General features: G+C 43.4%; 1 protein-coding gene across 1 annotated transcript in view; it reads right to left on the reverse strand.

Annotated features, from left to right (window-relative positions):
- Positions 1-23,418, reverse strand: part of ACD (ACD shelterin complex subunit and telomerase recruitment factor) — a 45,005-nt gene that overhangs the window by 3,464 nt on the left and 18,123 nt on the right. Inside the window, exons 6-11 of the mRNA XM_020811456.3 lie at positions 23,370-23,414; positions 10,057-10,091; positions 8,336-8,508; positions 7,548-7,635; positions 3,599-3,670; positions 559-639 (exon numbers count right to left, since the gene is read on the reverse strand). Of these exons, the coding sequence (XP_020667115.3) occupies positions 559-639; positions 3,599-3,670; positions 7,548-7,635; positions 8,336-8,508; positions 10,057-10,091; positions 23,370-23,414 (494 nt within the window). The remainder of the gene's footprint in view (positions 1-558; positions 640-3,598; positions 3,671-7,547; positions 7,636-8,335; positions 8,509-10,056; positions 10,092-23,369; positions 23,415-23,418) is intronic.

A 23,418-nucleotide genomic window follows, 5' to 3' on the forward strand; every position in this document is an offset into this window, starting at 1 on the left:
TGTTTCTAGTAGAAGCACACACTCAAAAAGAAGGAAATGGGTCCTTTGAAGCTCTAGAAAGTTTAACTGAGTATCTGTAGGAAGACTGGTGGTCCATGAGCAAGGACGGAAGTCTTCCTATTACCGTGGGCTGAGGGGTCTCAGTCAGTATTGGTATTTTACTCCCCAGCAGCAGTAGCAGGGTCTTTTCTAGAGAGTGCAGGCTGTTAATTTTGGGAAGGAAATTGAATTTTGACTGTGAAGGCCTGAAAGAATGAAAACCTCTGAGTGTAGAGCAGCCAATTGAGTGACAAATGGAACAAGCTCCTTCTGAAGCAGCGTTAACATCCTTCTCTCAGTCCTTCTTTTGGAAAAGATACAGTAAGCACAGCCAGGTTTTCAAGGTAGGTGAGATGTTTAAGGAATGGTTTTATCAATGTCACACCCCAGTGAGTTTCCATGGATGAACAAACCTTCTGAGTCCTAGTTCCCTATCTACTACACTTCTTTTAATACTGTATACTTGAGGGGTTTTTTTACCTGCTGAACCAGATTGCTGAAACTGATAACACTACTTACCACTGGAGGAGTTCAATGTCAATCCTGGCAATACGTCCCAAGGGTTTTCTAAGGAGTCATCTAGATTGTTAGATTCTGGTGCTAAGAAAAAAAAAAGAGTATAATTTCACTCCACGTAAGGAGGACTCGGACAAAGCAGGATATTCTTGAAGTCTGAATACAATCAATTATGGGAGCAGTAAAGGACATTCAACCATTGCAAGAGATTTGGGAAGTCCTCTCTTCCAAGGAGACAACTGCTGTAACCAAAGTAAGCAGGAGCCACCTTTCTCAATAAAGTACATCAAGGTATGATGTAGAACACATCTAAAAATCAAGAATGATTTTCACTACATTTGCTCAAAATCTGCTCTTACATGGTTATCTTCAAAATGAATTTTAGGAAATAAGTTTCAAGAAACTGAAAACCAAGAACAATGCTGGGCTCTGAAATTACTAAGAGATCACAAATTGCTTGCAACCATAAGCACAGCACTACCTTCACAGTTCTACAGCTATCTTGAAATCCATGTGAAGTACAGTGGTGGTTTGCAAGATGATTGCCTCGCCGGATGAAAAACTCGCTAGACGAATGGGTCCGGCAAGGGTTTTGGTGCCTTGCAAGACGATTGTTTCTATGGCCCTGCTTCACAAGACGAAGCCCCGGGAGGCTTCTGAAAGTGGTGCTTGCCGCGGGGGATGGTGTTTGTGTGCTCTTCTCTACTCCTGCCCCCCTCCTCGCCTCACAGCTGATCAGCGCAGGGTGTCAGAGGCTTCTCTGGGCTTTCCCAGCAGGCAAAATGGCAGTGGAAATGCACCGGGGAAGCCTCTGAAAGCGGTGCTTTGCCGTGGGGGTGGGTAGCAGGGGGAGGCCTGCCACCCCCGCGCCCCCCCATGGCAAAGCACCACTTTCAGAAGCCTCCCAGGGCTTGTTCAGCAGTGGAAAAGCACCCGGGAGGCTTCTGAAAGTGGCGGCCTGCCCCCTGCCACCCATTCATCCACCCCACCCACTCACCCACCCCCACGGCAAAGCGCCGCTTTCAGAGGCTTCCCCAGTGCATTTCCACTGCCTGTTTACCTGCTGGGAAAGCCAGCAGAAGCCTCTGACACCTTGCGCCGATCAGGTGTGAGGCGGGGGGCGGGAGCGGAGAAGAGCACAAAATGGCTACCGGCTGCCTGCCGGCTCTCAGCTGTTTGGCGCTCTTTTTCCGGCTGTTCTGGGGCTACCAAGGCACTGTGAGGAACCAGGCTCAGTCTACAGTACCTGGTAAATGACTTCATTTAAAATTTTTTTGTACTTTTTCTCCCATAGGAACACATCAATTAAATTTCAACGCATTCCTATGCGAAACCATGCCTCGCAAGACCAAATTTTAGCTAGACGGCATTAACCGTAGAACGGATTAATTTCATCTTGCGAGGCACCACTGTACATTCAGCCACTCATGGTTATTTACTGTCACCATCCCTTGTCCAACAAGACTTCTCAACAAATCTCAGGCTATTCTAGCAAGCCAACTAATTGTGGTTCTCAGTTTGGTCATCGAAGTGTTCATTACAGTGGTGCCTCACAAGACAAATGCCTTGCAGGACAAAAACCTCGCAAGATGAAAGGGTCTTGAGAGATTTTTGGTGATATTTTTCGTCTTGCGAGGCGCGTTTCCCATAGGAATGCATTGAAATTTAATTAATGCATTCCTATGGGGAAAAATTCAGAAACAAACAAAAAAGTCAGCAAAAAGTCATGTACCAGGTAGCCCCGGAACAGCCTGAAAAAGAGTGCCAAACAGCGGAGACTCAGCAACCAGCACGGAGCCGGCAGCCATTTTGTGGTCATCTCTGCTCCTGCCCCCCCTCCCCACCTCTTAGCTGATCGGCGCTGGGTCTAAGAGGCTTTTTCCCTGCTAGGCAAGCCTTGGGAAGACTCTTAGACCCAGCGCTGATCAGCTGAGAGGCGGGAAAGCTGATCGGCATTGGGTCTAAGAGTCTTCCCAAGGCTTGCCTAGCAGGGAAAAAGCCTCTTAGACCCAGCGCCAATCAGCTGAGAGGCGGGGGAGGCAGGAGCGGAGAATACCACAAAATGGCAGCCGGCTCCCTGCTTGCTGCTGAGTCTCTGCTGTTTGTCACTTTTTTCCAGGCTGTTCCGGGGCACCGTGAGTCTACTGTACCTGGTAAGTGACTTTTTACTGACTTTTTTTGTTTCTTACTTTCCCCCCCATAGGAATGCATTAATTAAATTTCAATGCATTCGTATGGGAAAATCCGCTTCACAAGACGAAATTTTTGCTAGACAGCATTAACCGTGGAACGGATTAATTCTGTCTTGCGAGGCACCACTGTACTAAAGGTTCTTAAGTGACTAACACTCAGAATTCATCTGACCTACAGTAAATACATACGAAAAAGGAAAATCAACAGGATATGAGCTGTTTTCAACTGTTAACTTAAAAATTACCATCCAGATTCCTCAATAAACATACCAAGAAGCACAGACAGGTTAATTTCATATTTGCTATGTAAATTTTGTATACAAGCAGGGACAGTTATTACAGTGTTTCAAAATTGTACTGATTAATTCAATATAATCAGTGGTAATACTAGTGTAGCAGCAGCATTTATTTCTTTTAAATACTGCTCTTCCTGATGAGTGTGTGTACTACACAAAATTACTATTGGTTTAAATGCCATCTGGGCTATTGTACACGAGCTTACATGGCTGACTTCCTATTATTCTTACAAAAGATGCTGACCAGATAGAACAAGCAGCCACTAACCAAAATAAGGTGGGACCCCACAGACATTTATTATCTACCCATAGCAAACCTCAGTTTGAATGGAGTGATGTGAAGTGGGACTGAATGACATTTGGAAGGCTACAGATTCTCCAGACCAGACCACAAGGTCTCTGATTTTAGCCAAGAGATCAGTTGAAAACAGAAAGCCACAATGAGAACCAAGGAAACGGCTCAGCAGTATTCTCAGTTCTTTCAGAGGTTTGTTAGCAGAACAATCAGACATAATTCAGTCTGCTAGACCACAAAATACAACTATTGGTATTTACCACTGAAAAAGGATATAGTACTGCAATCCTCATCCTCAGTGCTGTCATCAGTACCAGGAACTTGCGAAATCTCTGAAAGAGAAAATCAGACCAGTGTGTAATTTTTTTTAGGATTTGCTCTCTGAAAAGAGACATGCTCCTGAACAAACTTACCTCCCCAACTTTATGGGTTAATGCACAGCTCTCCAGCAGCCAGCATGAGAGCAAAAGAAGCACAACAATGCATGGAAGCAAGCTCTTTTCATAACAACAAATTACTTCTAAGCCCACTGGGAAAGATGGAGTAAATACACAGTTAAAGGAAATCCTGCAATGTAACTATCTAACTCACAGGTTCTTAACCTTTTTAGTGGTCAGCACGCCATCTCAAAATACATTTTTTCACCCCCTTGAAAACTGTGTTCCAATTTATTTGTTAGACAATTACACTTATTGCAAAAAATATACTGAAAAACAGTTGCACATATATGTATTGAGATAAAGTTAAAAAAATGTTTCAATTTTAATGGGTAATTTGTTGTTTATTCTTAAAAGAATTTTCAAAGGAGGGTTCCTTTTTTGAAAGAACTACACGTCATCACTTGCATTTTAGCGATTTCTGATTTTTGTTTTTCTGTCAAAAGTGACGAAAATCCCATTTCACACATATAGGTAGAAGCAAATGGCAGAAGTGTCTGCAATGCTGCCTTTGCCAGTTGTGAAAATGGTTCTAACTGAGCACACCAGAATTGTTCTAAGTCCAATTTTTCAAATTCAAGTTGAATATGTGCACTAGCCCATATTTCAATAAGATAGTCTTTTATTAATTTACCTTTGTCTAAAGCAGTGGTTCTTAACCTTTGTTACTCGGATGTTTTTGAACTGCAACTCCCAGAAACCCCAGCCAGCACAGATGGTGGTGAAGGCTTCTGGGAGTTGCAGTCCAAAACTCCTGAGTAACCCAAGGTTAAGAACCAGTGGTCTAAAGCATTAAAGTCAACAAAAGAAAATTTGCAAAATTACCATTTTTCAACTCAACAAATCCAAAATTTTAGTTTTTCAATAAAAGCAGATACTTTTTCAGTAGCTGTGATTATGTTCTTGCCATATCTTTGCATTGATACATTTAATTCATTCAGGTGAGCGACTATATTGCCTAAGTAGGCTAGTTGAAGTAATGCAACTCTACTTTCAAAGTCTTTAACTAAATTACAGTTTTGGTTAGTAAGAAATTGAATAATTTCCCCACAAATTTCAAAAACTCTGCTTAGCATACATCTCTTGGAGAGCCATCTTAAGTCAGTGCGATAAAGAAGTACAGTATGGTCAGCACTGATTTCTTCTAAAAAAAGCACAAAAGATACGATTGTGCACCTGTCCTTGGATATACCGTATTTTTCTGTGTATAAAAGCAAAGCAAAAAGCAAAGCGTGCTGCTTATATACCGCCCCATAGCACTTCAAGCACTCTCTGGGCAGTTTACAATTTAATTATGCAGGCTACACATTGCCCCCCCCCCAGCGAGCTGGGTACTCATTTTATCGACCTCAGAAGGATAGAAGGCTGAGTCAACCTTCAGCCGGCTACCTGGGATTTGAACCCCAGGTCGTGAGCACAGTTTTAGTTGCAATACAGCGATTTAACCACTGCGCCACGAGGCTACTTTTTCCTAAAATCATTACACTAAAAATTGAGGGGCATCTTTTACATGGAAGTAAACTGAGAACATGGAGATAACAAAATTACACATATCTTGCCTCTGTAAACAGGGTTCCCTCAATCTCGAGGCTTAGCTTCCTACAGTCAGGAGACTTAGCTTCCTCCAATCACAAGCCTTATGGAACTGACATCAGCTGATGCTGTACAAACCAATTGGAACACACCTAGTTGGAGTTGGAGCCTGTAGGCGGTGCTCAGATTCAACAGGGAGTCGTAATGTCCCAGTGTTCTGAGCCCAGAGGCTAAATACTGAAAGCTGTTTTCTTAATTTGGGGGTTAGAAAAGTGGGGGTGGGGTTTCCTTATAAACGGAGATGTCTTATAAACGGAAAAATACGGTAATTTACTACATTTACTGCAGTAACTAAGTACTGTTTTAACTTCTCTGGCAAAGTTTCCAATGCAAGCATATGGCAGTGCAACATGCAACGTGTAATTGTAACTTGCAGTACCTCTTTCTTCATATATGCAAAAAATCTGGAATTTTTGCCTAACATTGCAGAGCCACCATGAGGGCAAACTGGGCCTATTATATCCATTGGTATTTGATGTTTCCAAAAAAGACTGTATTTTCCATGTATAAGATGCCCACTTTTCTAACCCAAAATCTAAGTGGGGCTTAGCAAAAGAAGGGGAAAGGGATCAAAACACTACAGGATCGCTTTGATTCATGCTTTCTCCCTTCGTACTAAGCCCCACAGGCCTTAGCAAGAGGAGGGGGAAAGGGATCAAAGCAATCCCATGACTGCATGATTGTTTTGATTCCTTTCCCCCTTATACAACCATAGGATTGCTTTGATCCTTCCCCCCTCCTTTTGCTAAGCCCCATGGGACTTAGTAAGCAAAGGGGAAAGCAGGGATCAAAGCCATCCTTCAGCACTTTGATCCTTGCTTTCCTTTTGCTGAGGCTTAGCAAGTGAAAGGGAAAACAGGGATCAAAGCCCTGCATGATCACTTAGATCCCTGCTTTCCCCTCCACTTGTTTTTGTTCTCTCCTCACCTTACTTCTGTGTATAAGACGACCCTCAATTTTTGGTCTAAAAGATTTTAGAGAAAAGTATAGTCTTATACATGAAAAATACGGTATTTAAAGAGACAGAAAATATCAGTTCCATTTGTTGTCAACTCTAGTTCCTCACAAAATAAAAAATTCTTCCAAAATTTCCTTTTTCTTTACGCATCACAGAAATACTAATAGCTGACTGCAATTATTAACATCAGTTGACTTGTTCAATCTAATGCTCACTTTCAGAGGACTGGCTTTAATATCTTGTACCACTTGCAGTAAAATATCCTGAATGGTATCTTGAATGCATAGTTTGATAGTGGAATCTGCTAAATTTTCTTATATGCTTCAGAACCTAATACAATCCAACAAGGATGTCTGATGCAAACATCAAACACACATGTTACGGTAGCGGTGACATCATCTGCCCATCATTGCTGTGGCTGCGTGTCATCTGCCAATGGCGTGACGGGAGGTGGGACATAAGAGGGTGGAGCTAGAGTATTTAAGGGGGAGTGAATGAGGTGTGAGTCAGATAGGTTTTGAGACAGGGACTTGATAGGGTCTGGTTAGGGACTTAGGGAGTTAGGGCTTGCACATGTTGTGTAGTCCTGTGCTATATATTAGAGTGAAGGTCTGAGAGAGTGTGTGTGTGTGGGGGGGGTACTTTATTATTACTGATTGCCTTTTATTTTAATTATTGTAGTGATTTACCATTCCTTTTGTTATTATCAATAAACATAAGTTTTTATTTTAAAAATCATACTTTTGTCTGAAGAGTCTTATGAGGGAATGGTTGGTGGCAGCGTGAATAAAGTGTGAGTGTGACATGGCAGCTCCTTTGTGTCGTGTGAGGAGGCTGTCATGACACATCTCAGTAAACACTGTGCCCTGCTCTTTTTGTATTAGCTTAGGAATAAAAAGATATTCCCTGCCTGCAAATATCACATTCTTGCAACCACAAGTCTCAGGCTACCAAACAGGTTCATTTTTTCTTTATAGGATTTGCCATTCTTTACAGATTGCTATGAAAACCATTGTACTCAGCAGTATAGATACCATGACAGGAGGAAGAAATCTGTGGAGCAAGGAAGAGAAACCTGTGATCTTCCAGACAGTTGTCAAACTACAAATTCTAAAAAACTTTGGATTTATGAAAACTGGAGTCAAACAAAATCTGTGGGAATGCAGATGCGCTATGTGAGCTAGAACTATCTTGCCGTGGTTTCTAAGTTCTGACACTCACTTGGTGAGTAGGACTTGTCAAGTGCTTTCTTATTTTCTGCACTGATTGCCAGGAACTTGGCTGGTACTGTAAAGATGTCCTGGTGTATCTGAAAATCAAAATCATTATTTTGTTTCTGCTTTACAACACATGACACATTAAACTCACATAATCCTACTCAATGTTCAATAACACCACAATTCTTTGCAACTTTCCCAGCTTCCCAATATTAGCTAGAAGTTAATGAACTCTGAAAAGCAAATGTGAGTCAACTGTAACAGTGACAACACCATCAGATCCCCTCCTTTGAGAAAAAAAGTGATACAGTGCTGCTTCATGTTCAGCATGTCTGGCAAATTCTGATATATATGTTCCTTAGTCCAGGAGTCCCCGACCCCTGGGTCGCACGCAGGCTGGTACTGTGGCCTTGGAAGGACTGGGCCACTAAGACAAATGTTCAAGGGCCAAAGGAATGCGCGCACACACCTGATCCCCCACACGCACACAGGCCCCCACCCACGTGGATGCCCGCCCACCTCCCACATACACGCATGCATGCACCCTCACCCGCCTGCACAGATGTCTGCACTCCCCTCGCACACACGCACGGACACCCATCAGCCACCCCCAGTCCTTGTGAGAATGGTCTTCAACTAAACCAGTTGCTGGTGTCAAAAAGGTTGGGACCCACTGCCTTAGTCCACAATCACCCATTCACTTACCAGAGGATCCCTGACACTTTCCACTACTTTAACATCCCTATGATTTTATATGACACATCACAAGAAGGACGCAAAATAAAGTCACACCTTATCTTGCTTGCATCCTGTTTGCCATTTGGTTTCAGGATATACAGCCAGCTGCTCAGAATCTAACTCATTACTATGGCTTAATACACTGAGGCAGTCTTTAACATTTTGTTTCAAAGTACTGAGCCGGTCTTCCTTTATCTCCTTCAACGCTTCTGAAATAGATGCTGATTCTTTTAAAGAAAGGAAAAATAAAGGCATACAGTGTTAGCTTACAAAGCAAGCACAATGCAGCATTAGTTTACAAAGAAACATTCTATAACATTTCACATTGCAATTGATTCTAAAGAGATACTATCAATAACAGACTAACTTAACAAAAAGTTGCTCACCTCAAACTGTTCTTCAAGTGGTCATCTGTTGAGCTGCAGCTTTGCACCTGTGCAGAGCTAGTTCGTTGAACATTCTACAGTCCCTGCTCTTTTATGGTGGAAGCCCCACCCACAATCCTCCTCACATGTGACTAGTGCTCCCCAGAATATTCTCTTCAGTTCCTGTCCACCATAAAAGGGGGACAATGTAGGAAAGTCAGGTGATATGTATGACTCCACAGATGACTTTTCAAAAAAACCACAGGTATAGGTAAGCAACCACCAATGATGGAAGTGTCACTGTGGTACAGAAGAAAGGATAGTGTTGCCAAATCTGGTGTCTCAGCAAACTCTCAACCGGAGGCAGTAGCATCTGATAAAAGTGGAAGGCTGTGCCGGGCTGCCACCTTACAAAAAGACTGTGGTAGAGGAAGCAACAGATCTAGTTGACAGAGCTAGTGGACAAAAAGTCAAGTAAACCTATGGAACTGCTCAGTCTAAGAAATGTAGAAAGTGAATGCTCTTCTAATATCGAGGGAAAACAAGCTGCACCCTGACAGAATGGTAAGGTAAAGGTAAAGTTTCCCCTGGCTTGAGCACTGGATTAGGCTCCAACTGAGCAGGTTCCACAATGGGACTTTTAGACAGGGAAAAGGTTGCCTTATGAGACTTTTCCCACAAATGAAGTCTTGAACGAGACTGTCTATTCTTTATGTTAGTTTCCTGTTAGGCTTTTGTTTGTTGTTTGAAGTGTATACACAAACAAGTTACATGCTCCTCAGCCAGACACCGACGGTCACTCAGAATGACTGTCTGTGAAGGATAATTTGCTTCTGTACATAACACATTTTATAAGCAGGTCCTTACTGATAATCATAAAAAAATTAAGTCATCAATAATGGGTGAGGGGATGGGTTCCTAAAAGGGTAAAATGATAACAAGTCTCTCAATTGCTCTCGCTCTCTCTTTTAGGGAGGAGAAAACAAGATAAGTAAAAAATAAAAATAAAATGAGAGATTTTTGGTCCAGAAGCATTTCAAGAAGCTGAGGGGAACTGAGGCATTTGGGGGAACTGAGGTATTTGGACAGGCTGGGCAGGCATACACGTGGGGAGGGACTCACTAATGGCTTTTTTGCTTTAGTTCCAAAGAGGCTATCAAGCAGACACAGAATAATCCAGTTGTGTGATTTCATGGTGACCACAAAGAACAAAAGCACACAGAACTAGGCAACATGAAGTCCTCCAATACAAAAACTAATTTTATAATTGAAAAGAGAAAAAGGAGTTTAAAACATTTTAAATTTACACATTAGAGAGTCAGACAGAAATGGACCTCACTGTTTAATATAGAGAGAGCAATGCACTTTATAACTATAAATCCACCCTAATCAAATGCTACTACATCATACCTGAGCTTAGCCAAGGCTGCAAGGCAAGTCTTTTTCTGAAATTGAGGAAAAAGAATCCAGTGTTAAACACCACAACAATCATAAAACCTTAAAAATGCCTCCTTATTAAATCTTAATCCTTAGATTTATCTTATGCACTCCAATATATTTTATTCATTGATTGATTTTATTCAGTCCCAGTCTGACTACCTTAACAGACTGCCCATATTGAGCAGGCACCATAGAGGCTCAGGGCAATAGAGAGGTTACTTATCTGCCTGGCAGAGACTCTTCTAGAGCTTTAACACGTGTTGTTAGGACCTCCTTCCAGTCGCACGTGCCCCTCCCATGGCACAGATTGTCTCAGTTCCACATAATAATCCATTGCTGCACAGCATTCAACAGACATAGGTGACGGACAGAGGGGAGGATGAGCGGGAAGTGTAAGTTCACAGATGACCATTCAGAGAATCAGAATATTCTCTGCAGCCAAAGATGGAGAAGCTCTATACAGTCAGTAAAAACAAGACCTGGAGCTGATTGTGGCTCTGATCATCAGCTTCTCATAGCAAAATCCAAGCTTAAACTGAAGAGAGTAGGAAAAACCACTGGGCTACTCAGGTATAATCTTAAAAAAATCCCTTATGAATGCACAGTGGAAGTGAAGAACAGATTTAAGGAACTCGATTTGGTGGACAGAGTGCCTGAAGAACTTTGGATAGAGGCTCGTAACATTGTACAGGAGGCAGCAACAAAAACCATCCCAAAGAAAAGGCAATGCAAGAAAGCAAAGTGGCTGTCCAATGAGGCCTTAGAAATAGCAGAGGGGAGGAGGGAAACAAAATGCAAGGGAGATAGGGAAAGTTACAGAAAATTGAATGCAGACTTCAAAAGAATAGCAAGGAGAGACAAGAGGGCGTACTTAAATCAACAGTGCAAAGAAATAGAGGAAAATAACATAAAAGGAAAAACCAGTTCAGGAAAATTGGAGATATTAGAGGAACATTTTGTGCAAAGATGGACATGATAAAGGACAAAAATGGGAGGGACCTAACAGAAGCAGAAGACATCAAGAAGAGGTGGCAAGAATACACAGAGGAATTATATCAGAAAGATTTGGATATCCCGGACAACCCAGACAATGTAGCTGCTGACTGTGATGAATTTGGTTATGAAAGCTAGAAAGTGATTTACTGATTGGATATGTGGTTATGAAGTTAGCCTAAAAGAATCCATTTTGGTCCTTGTGTGCTTGAAAGTGGAAAATTCCAAAAGGCAGTTTTGCTTCACAGAAATTGGTCAGGCTGACCTGTTATCTCGTTACCTCGGTGGCCTGGTACAGAGAGAGCAAAGTCATAACATTCCAAGAGCTTAGAATGATAACAACTTTTCTCATGAGAAGATGGGGTGGGACAAGTTACTTTTTTCCTTACCCCTGATTGGTTGTTAGCTGTGAAGAACAAGGCGGGAGTAAGTGGCAGAAGGAGAGAGAAAGTGAACATGGATGACGGTTGAAAGACACAGAAGGGACTTATTTCTGTTTGATGGATTTTAGCAGAGGATTTTCCCTCTTGGACTGATGGATCTTGGATTTTCCAGGAGATTGGTATGTTCTCGACTGGACTATGGACAATGGGATTTACAGTATTATTTTAAGATGCAGATTTTTACTGAAATAAAGGGGGAGCTTGCCTTTCCCAATTTTATTAGTTAGAAAGTTTGTTATGTTTGTTTCTTCTAGAGGAGTCCAGTTTCTTATCTAACTGGATGAGATGGAAATGTATATAGATGCCTTGCATTGCATAAACTTTATTCTTTCAGAACTTTATTTTTCTAATAAAACAAAATATGCTTAATATCTGGATTTTGGCTTCTTGAACAGAACAAATGCTACAATTGGTTATTTGGATTACCTAAATGGTTATTCTTTACAAGGCCACGGTAACGCTACCTTGGGTCCAGAATATTCCTGGGTACTAGGAGAATTAGATTCTCTAGAACTCACGTGTATATCTTGGTTCTCAAAGAAATCGGGTCAGACTTGGTGCATGAGTGGAAGGGCTGCCCTAAGGTAAAATTGTTGGACCCGTTTTTGCCTGTTAAAGGAATCATTCACTCAGAATCCTCTCTGTCCCGTAGCAGAACAGTTTCTTAGGAAACTGGCTTTGCTCACACTGACCTTGAGCCAGACATCCTGGAGAGTGAAGTCAAGTGAGCCTTAGAAAGCCTGGCTAACAACAAGGCCAGTGGAGGTGGTGGCACTCCAGTTGAACTATTTAAAATCTTAAAAGATGATGCTGTTAAGGTGCTACATTCAATATGCCAGCAAATTGGGAAAACTCAACAGTGGCCAGAGGATTGGAAAAGGTCAGTCTACATCCCAATCCCAAAGAAAGGCAGTGCCAAAGAATACCCCAACTACCGTACAATTGCACTCATTTCACATGCTAGCAAGGTTATGCTTAAAATCCTACAAGGTAGGCTTCAGCAGTATGTGGACCAAGACCTCCCAGAAGTACAAACTGGATTTCGAAGGGGCAGAGGAACTAGAGACCAAATTGCTAACATGCGCTGGTTTATGGAGAAAGCCAGAGAGTTCCAGAAAAATATCTACTTCTGCTTCATTGACTATGCAAAAGCCTTTGACTGTGTGGACCACAGCAAACTATGGCAAGTCCTTAAAGAAATGGGAGTGCCTCACCACCTTATCTATCTCCTGAGAAACCTATATGTGGGACAAGAAGCAACAGTTAGAACTGGATATGGAACAACTGATTGGTTCAAAATTGGGAAAGGAGTACGACAAGGCTGTATATTGTCCCCCAGCTTATTTAACTTATATGCAGAATACATCATGCAGAAGGCTGGACTGGAGGAATCCCAAGCCAGAATTAAGACTGGCGGAAGAAATATCAACAACCTCCAATATGCAGATGATACCACTCTGATGGCAGAAAGTGAGGAGAAATTAAAGAACCTTGTAATGAGGGTGAAAGAGGAGAGTGCAAAAAATGGTCTGAAACTCAACATCGAAGAAACTAAGATCATGGCCACTGGTCCCATCACCTTCTGGGAAATAGAAAGGGAAGATATGGAGGCAGTGTCAAAGCTATCATTTTTCCTGTAGTGATGTATGGAAGTGAGAGCTGGACCATAAAGAAAGCTGACCGCCGAAGAATTGATGCCTTTGAATTGTGGTGCTGGAGGAGGCTCTTGAGAGTCCCCTGAACAGCAAGGAGAACAAACCTATCAATTCTAAAGGAAATCAAACCTGAGTGCTCACTGGAAGGACAGATCCTGAAGGTGAGGCTCCAGTACTTTGGCCATCTCATGAGAAGAGAAGACTCCTTGGAAAAGACCTTGATGTTAGGAAAGTGTGACGGCAAGAGAAGGGGACGACAGAGGATGAGATGGTTGGACAGTTTCATCGAAGCAACCAACATGAATTTGACACAACTATGGGAGGCAGTGGAAGATATGATGGCCTGGTGTGCTCTGGTCCATGGGGTCACGAAGAGTCGGACACGACTAAACGACGAACCTCTCTTTCTTCTTCATGGTCTCTATGAATGCACACAAATGGGTGACTAGCAAGCTGACTTGCCAGGAGGTGGGACGTCACGATAAAGCAGAGGCAAGGGCAGCGCAACCAAATGAGGCATCAGCCTTGGCCCGGACATCTAGCCGATAATGGATGGCAAAAATGAAGGGCGTGGAATGGCGTGGATGTGGCTATGGCTCTTGTAGAGCACTGGTCCTTAACCTTGGGTTACTCAGGAGTTTTGGACTGCAACTCCCAGAAGCCTTCACCACCAGCTGTCCTGACTGGGGTTTCTGGGAGTTGCAGTTCAAAAGCATTCAAGTAACAAAGGTTAAGAACCACTGTTGTAGAGTGGGCCTGAACTGGACATAGTAAGAATTCATGGGCAAGGTAATATGCCAGATGAATTGTGGATACAATCTATTTGGAAATGGTTTGAGAGGTGACTGGAGAACCTCTTAAGACTTCCAGAATGAAGCAGAATGAGAGACATAAAATGCCAAGGCACACCTAACATCCAAGGAGTGTAGAAAGTTATCTAAGTTATTAGCAGGTGACTGGAAGAATGTAGATCAGGGGTTTTAAACTCAATTTACCTGGGGGCCGCTAGAGACAGAGTCTGGGTGAGGCTGGGCCGCATCAGATTTTCCGCCAAGCGGAGCAAGAGCCCGAGGAAGCCGCCCAGGAGTTTACTTAGCTCAGTGGTTCTTAACGTGGGCGATAATGCCCCCCAGGGGGCGATTTCATTTTTCAGGGGGGCGATAGCACGAAAAGGGGCGGTGTGGGGGTGCTGGAGCAGAAGGGGGGCGCTGGAGCAAGCCAAACCTGTGAAGATGGCTGCAGCCTTTTTACAATGTGCATGAATATATATTTTCCTCCAATCTTAATTTAGTTTCAGAGTTTTCGTCTTGAAATTTTTAGTTCCTGCATTGCAGTTTGCTTTTATGCCCTTTTTATATTTCTTTTTGCATCTTAAAATTCGCTTGGAACTAAATCATTAAATGTTACTTTTGGGGGGCATTTCATTTTCTTGGAATTGAATTTTGTTTTCAGGGGTCATTGCATTTAAGTGTCTTAAATAAATAAATAAATAAATAAGATATCATCACCGCGGGGAAGGGGGCGATGATAACTTCCTCAATGGCTCAAGGGGGCGTTTCTTTCAAAAAGGTTAAGAACCACTGACTTAGCTGACAGACAGGTGGGCAGGCTGGCAGGCTGCAGTTCTGGATGGAGGGTGCAAGAGGTGCTGTCTTGGGAGAGAGCCGGCGAGCGAGGCAAGGCTTTTTTTTACTCTTGACAGCAGAGGATCTGTGGGCGCTTTGGGGGGCAGGCAAGGCGAGGGCCACAAACTATCATCTGGGGGGCCGCAAATGGCCCCCGGGCCGCATGTTTGAGACCCCTGATGTAGATAGAACTTAGGTTGTCCTAAATGAAAGTCAAGATACCACCTTTAGGAGAAATGTCAGGTCAGGGTAGAGCATAACCGTATCCGGATGGAATTGTAGGAAAGGTGGATCAACACATAGGGCAGAGAGGTCACTGGCCCTACGGGCTGAAGTGACAGCAAAAAGAAAGGTAGTTTTCAAGGTCAAGCGTCTTTCTGGCGTTATTGCCAATGGTTCAAATGGTGGGTGCATCAGTCGATTAAGGACAAGCTGGAAGAACAAGCTGGAGCAACCACAGAGGAGTAGATGGTTTGCATGGAGCGTGAATATGCTGTAGGCCACGCAGAAATCATTTGAGTGTGGGATGCCTGAACAAATGATGTAGTCAGCATTTTGAGGTTGATGAACGACTATCACCGCAATATAGACCTTCAATGTGGAGTGTGAAAGACCACACTGGAAGAGGTGAAGAAGGAATCCCAGGTTTAAAGCTGAACTTTTAAAGGGCCAACGTAAAACCAGTAATTCAGGGTGACAGGAAGTTAACTTCATTCCCCAGTCTTTGGAGCACTGTTTCTGTGGTGTTTCTTATGGAGAGGAGCAGAGTCCTGCCTCCTCTATCAGGTCCAGGAACCCTCACAGTCAGGCTAGGCATGGGATGCTGAAACAAGGATGCTCAATGCGCGCTGGCAAGTGTCCCTGGAGGTGTTCAGCAAAGCCTCCTTCTCCAGCCACTCCTCCATAGTCCCATTGGCAACCGGCAGCCTGTAGATGTGCTAAACCTCTCGGGGGAAGAGACTACACGCTACGCAGACCTGGCTGGTGTAGGGTGGGGAGGAGCAGGAAGCCTATGCTCCTGGGACCAGTAGGTAGGCTGACTGTGGGGTTTCTCTGGCAACGCGGCCTGCCCTTGCTGCTGCTTCTGCCAGCAGCAAGCTTAATACTGGTTCTTGAGCCTCTTGGTGCCTGGCTTGATCCCAGTGTACCTAGGTGGCTTCTTCCAGTGGGCATGTGCAGCTCAGTAGCCAATCTTGGGATCACATCTGCAGTCCATCTCCCACCTAGCCTTCAACTTCTCCAGTAGCGGCAGTATCTCCTAGGCCTTGCATGCTTCAAACAGTCCTCCTGTCCTGTTTTCCCTTCCTCCTTAAGTCCAAGTCCCACCATAGCCACACCTGCAGCTTCCAGTATTACCATTCCTGTGGTAATACTAAAGTCCCAATATATCATCTTGCCTAGAAGTAAGCCCTTTCACCTAACTGAGATTCATCAGTATCCTAAGGCAGTGGTTTTCAAAATGGGGTCCGCAGATGTTCTTGGACTGCAAATCTCAGAAATCCTGGCTAGAACAGCAAGTGGAGAAGGCCTCTGGGAAATGCAGCCTAAGAACATCTGGGAACCCCAGTTTGAGAACCACTGTCCTAAGGTACTGGCAAGAAGTTTGGACAATAGCTATGAAATACCTTAATAAACTAAAGCAATCAGAGTTTATTGAAATATTATTTGTAAAATAAGCATCTTTAAGGTGCTGTGTCTTCTAAATGACAAGTCAGATCAACTTAAAACAAAACAAAGTTGTATCAAGAATTATTTCTTTTAGGAAACTTCAAATTCCTTATGAGCCATGAAAAAATGTAGCAAAATGAAATGACAGAGGGGAGGAAGTTTTATTTTTAACTGAAATTATAACTTTAGAAATACAGTGGTGCCTCGCTTAACGAGTTTAATTGGTTCCAAAAAAAACATCGCTATGGGAAAACATCCGTTCCAATAGGAAAGGATTATCTGATTATCTGCACCATCGGGCGCAGTGCTTTGGGAGAAGCCTCGGGGGGGGGGAGACGGGATTGGCTCCTGCCTTCTCCCCCACCACCCGGCTTCTCCCAAAGGGCTGTCCCGATGGTGCTTACAGCAGCGGAAGAGGTGCCCGGTGGAGGAGAAATGACAGATCGGCTCCTGCCTTCTCCCCCACTGGGCACCTCTTCCGCTGCTGTAAGCACAATTGGGGCAGCCCTTTGGGAGAAGCCAGGCTGTGGGGAAGGAAGGCTGAAGCCGATCCGGTCTTTTCCCCCCACCGAGAGGCTTCTCCGAAAGCGCTGCGCCTGAGAGCTCCCGCTCAGCTGGGCGAAAATGCCCAATGCGAAGGGGAATCCCTGCGGTGGCCTCGGAAGGACCCTTCGGAAGGGTCCTTCCGAGGCTACTGCCGGCATTTTCCCCCAGCTGAGCGGTGGGAGCGGTCCTTCGGAGGCTCCCGCTGCTCAGCTGGGGGGAAATGGGGAATATGGGGAAAAAATCACAAAGCGATTTTTCCCCATAGGCAACATTGCAATGCGATCACAAAAGCGATCGCAAAAAACCCTTCGCTATGCGGATTCATCGTTAAACGGGGCACTCGTTATACGAGGCACCACTGTTCCTTGTAGAGCCTTCTCCAAATTCAGCATAGAGCAAGCCCATAGTTGCCACTCTGCTAAATATGGTCTTGATTTAAGAAGCCACTCAAAAGTTATAACTTTTTGTTTGGACTGCCTTTCTATGAATAATGGCTTACAGAATGTCACTTTGACTAATCACAGAATATCAGAGTTGCAGTCCTGGGCACGTCTAGGAAAGATGTTGAGCAACATTGGATTCTAGGACAGCACTCCGCCTGTCACTTCTTTCTAAGATGACAAGTAATCACTGGTGAGAATTCTTGGGTAGAATCAACCAACTAATAATCCATCTAAAGATTGCATTGTCTAGTCCATATTTTTCCAGCTTGGCTACAAGTGAAGGAAAAGTTCCTTACTTGTAGCTGTAGTTCTTCCAGTGGTCATATGTGAATGCACACATATTGGTAAATTCTGCACATAAGCAAATATCTGGGAACCTTCTAGAACCTGAAGTATGTTAAACAATGCCCCTCTTCCCTACACATGCTCCAGGCACTGCCTCTTACTTTTCAGTTGTCACAGTCTGCCACTGATCCCACAAAGGTGAAGATGTTTCATGACAGACCGTGGGGAAGCCGGGCGAGTTGTGTGAATTCACAGATGACAACTCAAAGAAATACAATTAAACTAACCTTTTCTTCTTTGTGACCTCTGTGAGCTGGGATGCATATGAGGGGGGAGATGATGTACCCTTTTAGAACCTTAGAAGACAAAAGAGTTTAAGGGATTGTCCGAAGTTGGTTTCAGACAAGTAAAAAGCGAGATCCCAATACACATCTAGAGTGTGGAGAATCCTTTCCACGTTAGAAAAGGGCTAAGGGGTAAAAGTTGGGTAACACAATACGTTGGTTCAGCTGGAAACAAGAAAAATCTTTGGGGAGGAAAGCCAGGTAGGTCCAAAAAGAGAGTCACTTTGTCTCTGTGGAACTGAAGGAAAGGTAAGTCAGATCAGAGTTCAGTCAGCTCACCTGCTTGTCATGCTAATATGATGACAACCAGGAAGAGAGTTTTAAAAGAAACACGTTTGATTTGCCCCAAAGGAGGCTTGGTGAGGCAGGATACAACAAGGGGAAGAGAACATTGTGAAGGTGATATTTTTATATCTGGGTTGGTATTTTGAAGACCCATCTGCAACCTCTTTAAGGTTGGGTATTTGAAAAAAATGGGAGGCAGCCGAGTTGTGAAGTTGATGAGCAGTTGTAGCAGACAAATAAACCTAAACAGAGGACTGTGCAAGGCCAAATCATATTAAGGGTAGGAGAAAATGAAGAAGAGTAGAGAGCTGTGGGTGGATGTGAGAATCTTCTTCAGATTGTGTGAAGTCTTTAAACTTCTTTCAGTTGTAAAGGCAGCTGCATCTTGTGGATGGTTTGCGAGACTCAATCATGATCTCTTTTAATTTGGGAGAACCTGCCAAGCTGTCAATTTGAAGTGAGGCAGGTCTGGGTGTACAAAAATGCCCTGAGTAAGAAGATCAGGTGTAGATGGGAGCTGTATGATGTCCAACGCCATCCCCCTGATGGTGGCAAACCATTGTTTGGCTACCAAGGAGCGATGAGAATAGCATCTTAAGTTGTCCTGTCTGAGTGTCACTACAGCCTGATGCAACAGAGAAATAAGAGAAAAGGTAGAACGTCTTCCTCTTCCATTTGATTAGAAATGCTATCCTAAGGATTCACTTCCGTATCCTGCTCTGCAGAAAAGCTCACAGTTCTTTTTTCTGTGGTTACAAATAGGTCAATAGGTCTGCTGCAGTTGCAAATAGGTTTTCTACAGATGGTACAGATGCACTGAAAAACTGAATGGAGGAGCAATTCCTGCTCAGGACATTAGCCTCTTGATTGTCCTCCCCTGCAACATGGATGGAAAATATTTATCCCATGGAAGCCTAGTTCTATTGCCATCCAATTTTTTCTTGATGCTGTCTGTTAATAGATAGTAAAGTGCCAAGTTTCAGGTCTCATCTTGTGTGTGTGGGAGGACTGATGTGGTTGACACCATCAGATCCAGCAGTCTCTGAATTGTGTGTGTGGTAACTGGAACACTGGGAGCAAAACTGGTACAAGATTCCAGATATTTTTCATTCTCTATTTGGGCAGGAATGCTTTTGCTTTGGTGGAATCAAGCAGAGCTCCGATGTACTGAATAGTTTGTGTTGGGGTAAGATGAGAATTTTCAGTATTAACGAATAGGCTAAGATCCAAAGTAGCTGTAAACTGAACATTGAGAATAGAAGCCATGGTCGGCTTGAAGGGACTGCAAAGATGGCAGTTTTCTGCAACAGCGATGTGGGATGGTGGAGTGCTCCTAAAGCATCCAGTTGGAAGTACGGCCATGGTGGAATATGGAGAGAAACCAATTGTTTCTTGTAATACGGTACAAGGTGTTCAAATATGGCACTATAGTGGGATGTAGAGTGGGAAATTGGATTTGGTTCTTGACCAAAGGGGAGTCATTTGCTGCTTGGTTTTCTGGCCTGATTGTTGGGGGCTAAACCTATATCAAGGTTTACGAGAGAAATGTCTTGCATGTTGTGAGGAAACTACAGGTGGTGGGTGGGACCTGTCAGAGGTATAGCAGGAGGAAGGTGTGAAATAAGTACGCCTTCAGTAAGGATGATGCCACTAATGAGGTTCGGGAGGAAGCCCATATGCCCACAGAGGTTGCTCAGAGTGGCCTTGGCAGCCAGATGGGCGATATAAAAATCGAATAAATAAAAATAATAAAATACCATCAGTTTTTGTACTGAAGGGACCACCCCTAATCAAAGGGGAGATCCTCAATGCAAGCTCTGGAGTTCTCTGAGATGCCTCTTGATTTTATGCATATCATGCATATGCTGCAACCACAGCAGCAATGTTTTTTGCTGTACCATCTTTTGCATGGAGTACATCTCCTGTTTTGCAAGGGTAGGTGTAGATAGAGCGCCAGCACTTTCTCTTCCTCTGGCAGGAATTCTACAAGTGGTTGCATTTTGGCCATACGGCTGCAAATCTATGATATGCAGCCGTAATTGCTTGGTAATTAGTCACCTTCACTCTCAGCAGAGTGGTGAAATAAATTCACTTTCTAATAATGTTCAGTTCCCTGTCTTTCCTGTTACTAGGTGTTGCACTGGGATGTCCTCCTGTCTTTGTTCACAACACCTCAACAATAATAGAGTTCATTTCTGGGTGTTTATGTAGAAACTGTTGAGGCATTTATAAAGGCTTTTTACCCAGCTCGATATGGGTGGCAGGGTGGATGATTTTTGCCAGAGCTGATTAGCAAGATCTAGCTATGAACGCAGAATACCAATATGAACTGGGGAGGGGGGATCCTTGTTAATTTCATCATAAACCAGATCTGACCTAGTAGAGGGTGGTTGTATTTCAAGCTAGAAGGTTTTTGCAATTTGGAAGATGAGCTCTGAATAAGATTCAAAATCTTCAGAGGGAGAGGGTGTCGCTGACATCGGACTCGGAGGCTGTCACTTGAAGCAAAGAGAGTTCTGATCCCTTGCCATCAGGGAGTTCAGTGTTACCATCCAATATATTAATAAGAGTTTCTTTCTCTTTCAGATCCCAACAATGTTTTGAAGAGGATGACAAGGTAAGTAATTCAGATGGTTGAAGTCTGGTGGACTCAGGCTCATGGCAGCTTGTAGACATTCGGATTGATATAGAGCTGAGGAAGATGTTTCCTCAAAGTTGGTGGGTGGTGACTAACTGTAACCAAGGTCAACAGATAATTGAATCTGAGAATGTATGGAAAGCTCCTGAGAAATGTCAGGGCTGGGTGTAGAAGGGCTCAATGCCAAGTATGGCTGTTGGAAATTAGAAGTTGCTGCAAGCCTTAGATGTTACAGGAAGTCTCAACACTGACTGAAAGGGCGATGTAGAGTTCTTCACAATGGGACAGGAAGGCTTGACATGCAGTTGAAGTGGGGGAGCACTCTGAGGCATCATTGGATTCATCTGAGGCATGAGGAGTTGGTGCACATTTTCTCTTAATCGGTCAAGGTCATTCTGGCAACTGAGTTAAGTTTGGTGGCAAGCTAGAGTGATCCTGACCAAGATCAAGTGTAGTGCTGGCCTTCCAGGAAACTTTTGGTTTTGGAGAAGGTGACTGTGATGGCTCTTGAGGTGGAAGAGTGTAGAATGCGGAGAATGTCATGTCCAGGCAGCATGTGGTAGGAGCAAGAAAGCATAGGCCAATCTGGAGTAGGGATAAAATATGTTATTGGGGCTGGGTACAGAGGGGCTGAAAGCCTGTGTTCCTCCTGACACCAGTAGCAATGCGGATGGTGATGACTAGATTTAGTCTGAACTTTGCTTCATCTTGAAGTTAATGCCGAGGCTTATGAAGAAATGGATAAGCACTCTGGAGATGGAACCAGAGGAGGAGGCTGAGGTTTGAGTTCTTTAAAATGTCCCCACTTGGGTGAATGGGTGGAGGCAGATATGATAATTCCTCAATAGGCTATACAGTCTCAAATGTAATTCTGACTCCAAAGCCAAGTCGATGCAGACAAGTTTGTTGTCTCAAGGAGGGATCTCTGGTGCTGAGTGGGGGATCAGTGTCAGAGTTGGAGATCTCAGTTTTTTTTATTTTGTTTTCTTCAGCTGCTGTTTGGTATCAGTACCTTGTTATTTTTCTAGTCAAAGCGTATAGAATCTGATGCTTTTGCCACCTCAGAAAAAGACAGCTTAGGGTCAGACTTGGTGAACGGTTTTTCTGAGTCCCCAGGCACCAATTCTGGTGCATCTGCAGCGCAAGCTAGAGGCTCCATAACGAGCAGTTTCAGAGGAACAGGATCCTTAACAACACACGACTCTTTGGCAGTAACATCTACAGCCTGGAAGGATCTTTGCCAGTCCACAGTCACTGTTGGCAATTTTAGATGGTGTCTTTGTTCAGCTTTTTACATAATTGGCAAAGAGGAGATTGCTGTGTCTCACCTAGACAAAAATGGCCCTTATTACTGTATTCCACACAGTGCCTGAAAGGTCTCATAGAGGCCACAAAATGATGGGAATGATCTTAGATTGCAAAGCAGCAGGAAAAACAGAGCTGAGGAAAAACTACGGGGAAAGAGGGAAAACTAATGCTAAACTACTCCTTTATAATATAAATATATTTCAGTAAATAGAAAAAGGAAAGAAAAAAGGAAGACTTTCCTGCACTTTCCTATGGTTCTGAGGACACCAGTTGTTCACACAGTGGTGGTGGTGGTGGGGAAATTATCTGGCAGGCAATAGGCAGAGTGCAGAGCATGGATAGGGAAGAGGGGTATGGTTTAACACTCTGCAGGTTCCAGAAGGTTCAAAGTTGTTTGTCCATGTGTTGAACTAACCCATATGGGACTTCACAGAGACCACGAAGAAGAAATAGATATTTTTAATATATTCTTGTGTTTATATTTAATTGAAAATTACACATAATTTAATTAATGATACAAAAGGGATGCTTTAGCTTTATGACTGAGTGCTTAAATAAGTGGCATTTGGGAGCCTCTTATCATATACCAGCCTAGGCAAAATTTGAACATCTTGCTCTTCCAGCTTTGACAAGCTGCACTTGGCTCTAAACAAATTTGTGTTTGGGATGAGAATATCTCACTACCTGTACTACCCTTTGAAAACATTTCGTCATCTGAGCTGCCCGCACAATTTTGACCACTACACTAATGAAGTTTGCTATCTGGCATAATGCAGAACTCAAAACTGGTAGTCATTTTTTCATGGAATTTATGGGAAAATGAAAGCATTCTACACTCTAAAGTAAAAATTCTAAAATGCTTACAAATATCTGCAAAATTATACCTAGGATGAGTACTGGTAAGCCACTGCAATTGCTAACTTTAAACTAAATCAAATGAGAACCACATAACAGCAAATTTGGGACCATATATAGCCGCCTAGAGTGGTCCTGAGGGACTAGATAGGTGGGATATAAATAAAACAAATAAATTAAAAAATATATACTTACTGCCATAGTTCCTTTATCTTCTGCAGCACTGATGGTTCTTGATTGCTAT

This window comes from Pogona vitticeps, chromosome 10 (assembly GCF_051106095.1).
Source record: "Pogona vitticeps strain Pit_001003342236 chromosome 10, PviZW2.1, whole genome shotgun sequence".
NCBI lineage: Eukaryota > Metazoa > Chordata > Lepidosauria > Squamata > Agamidae > Pogona > Pogona vitticeps.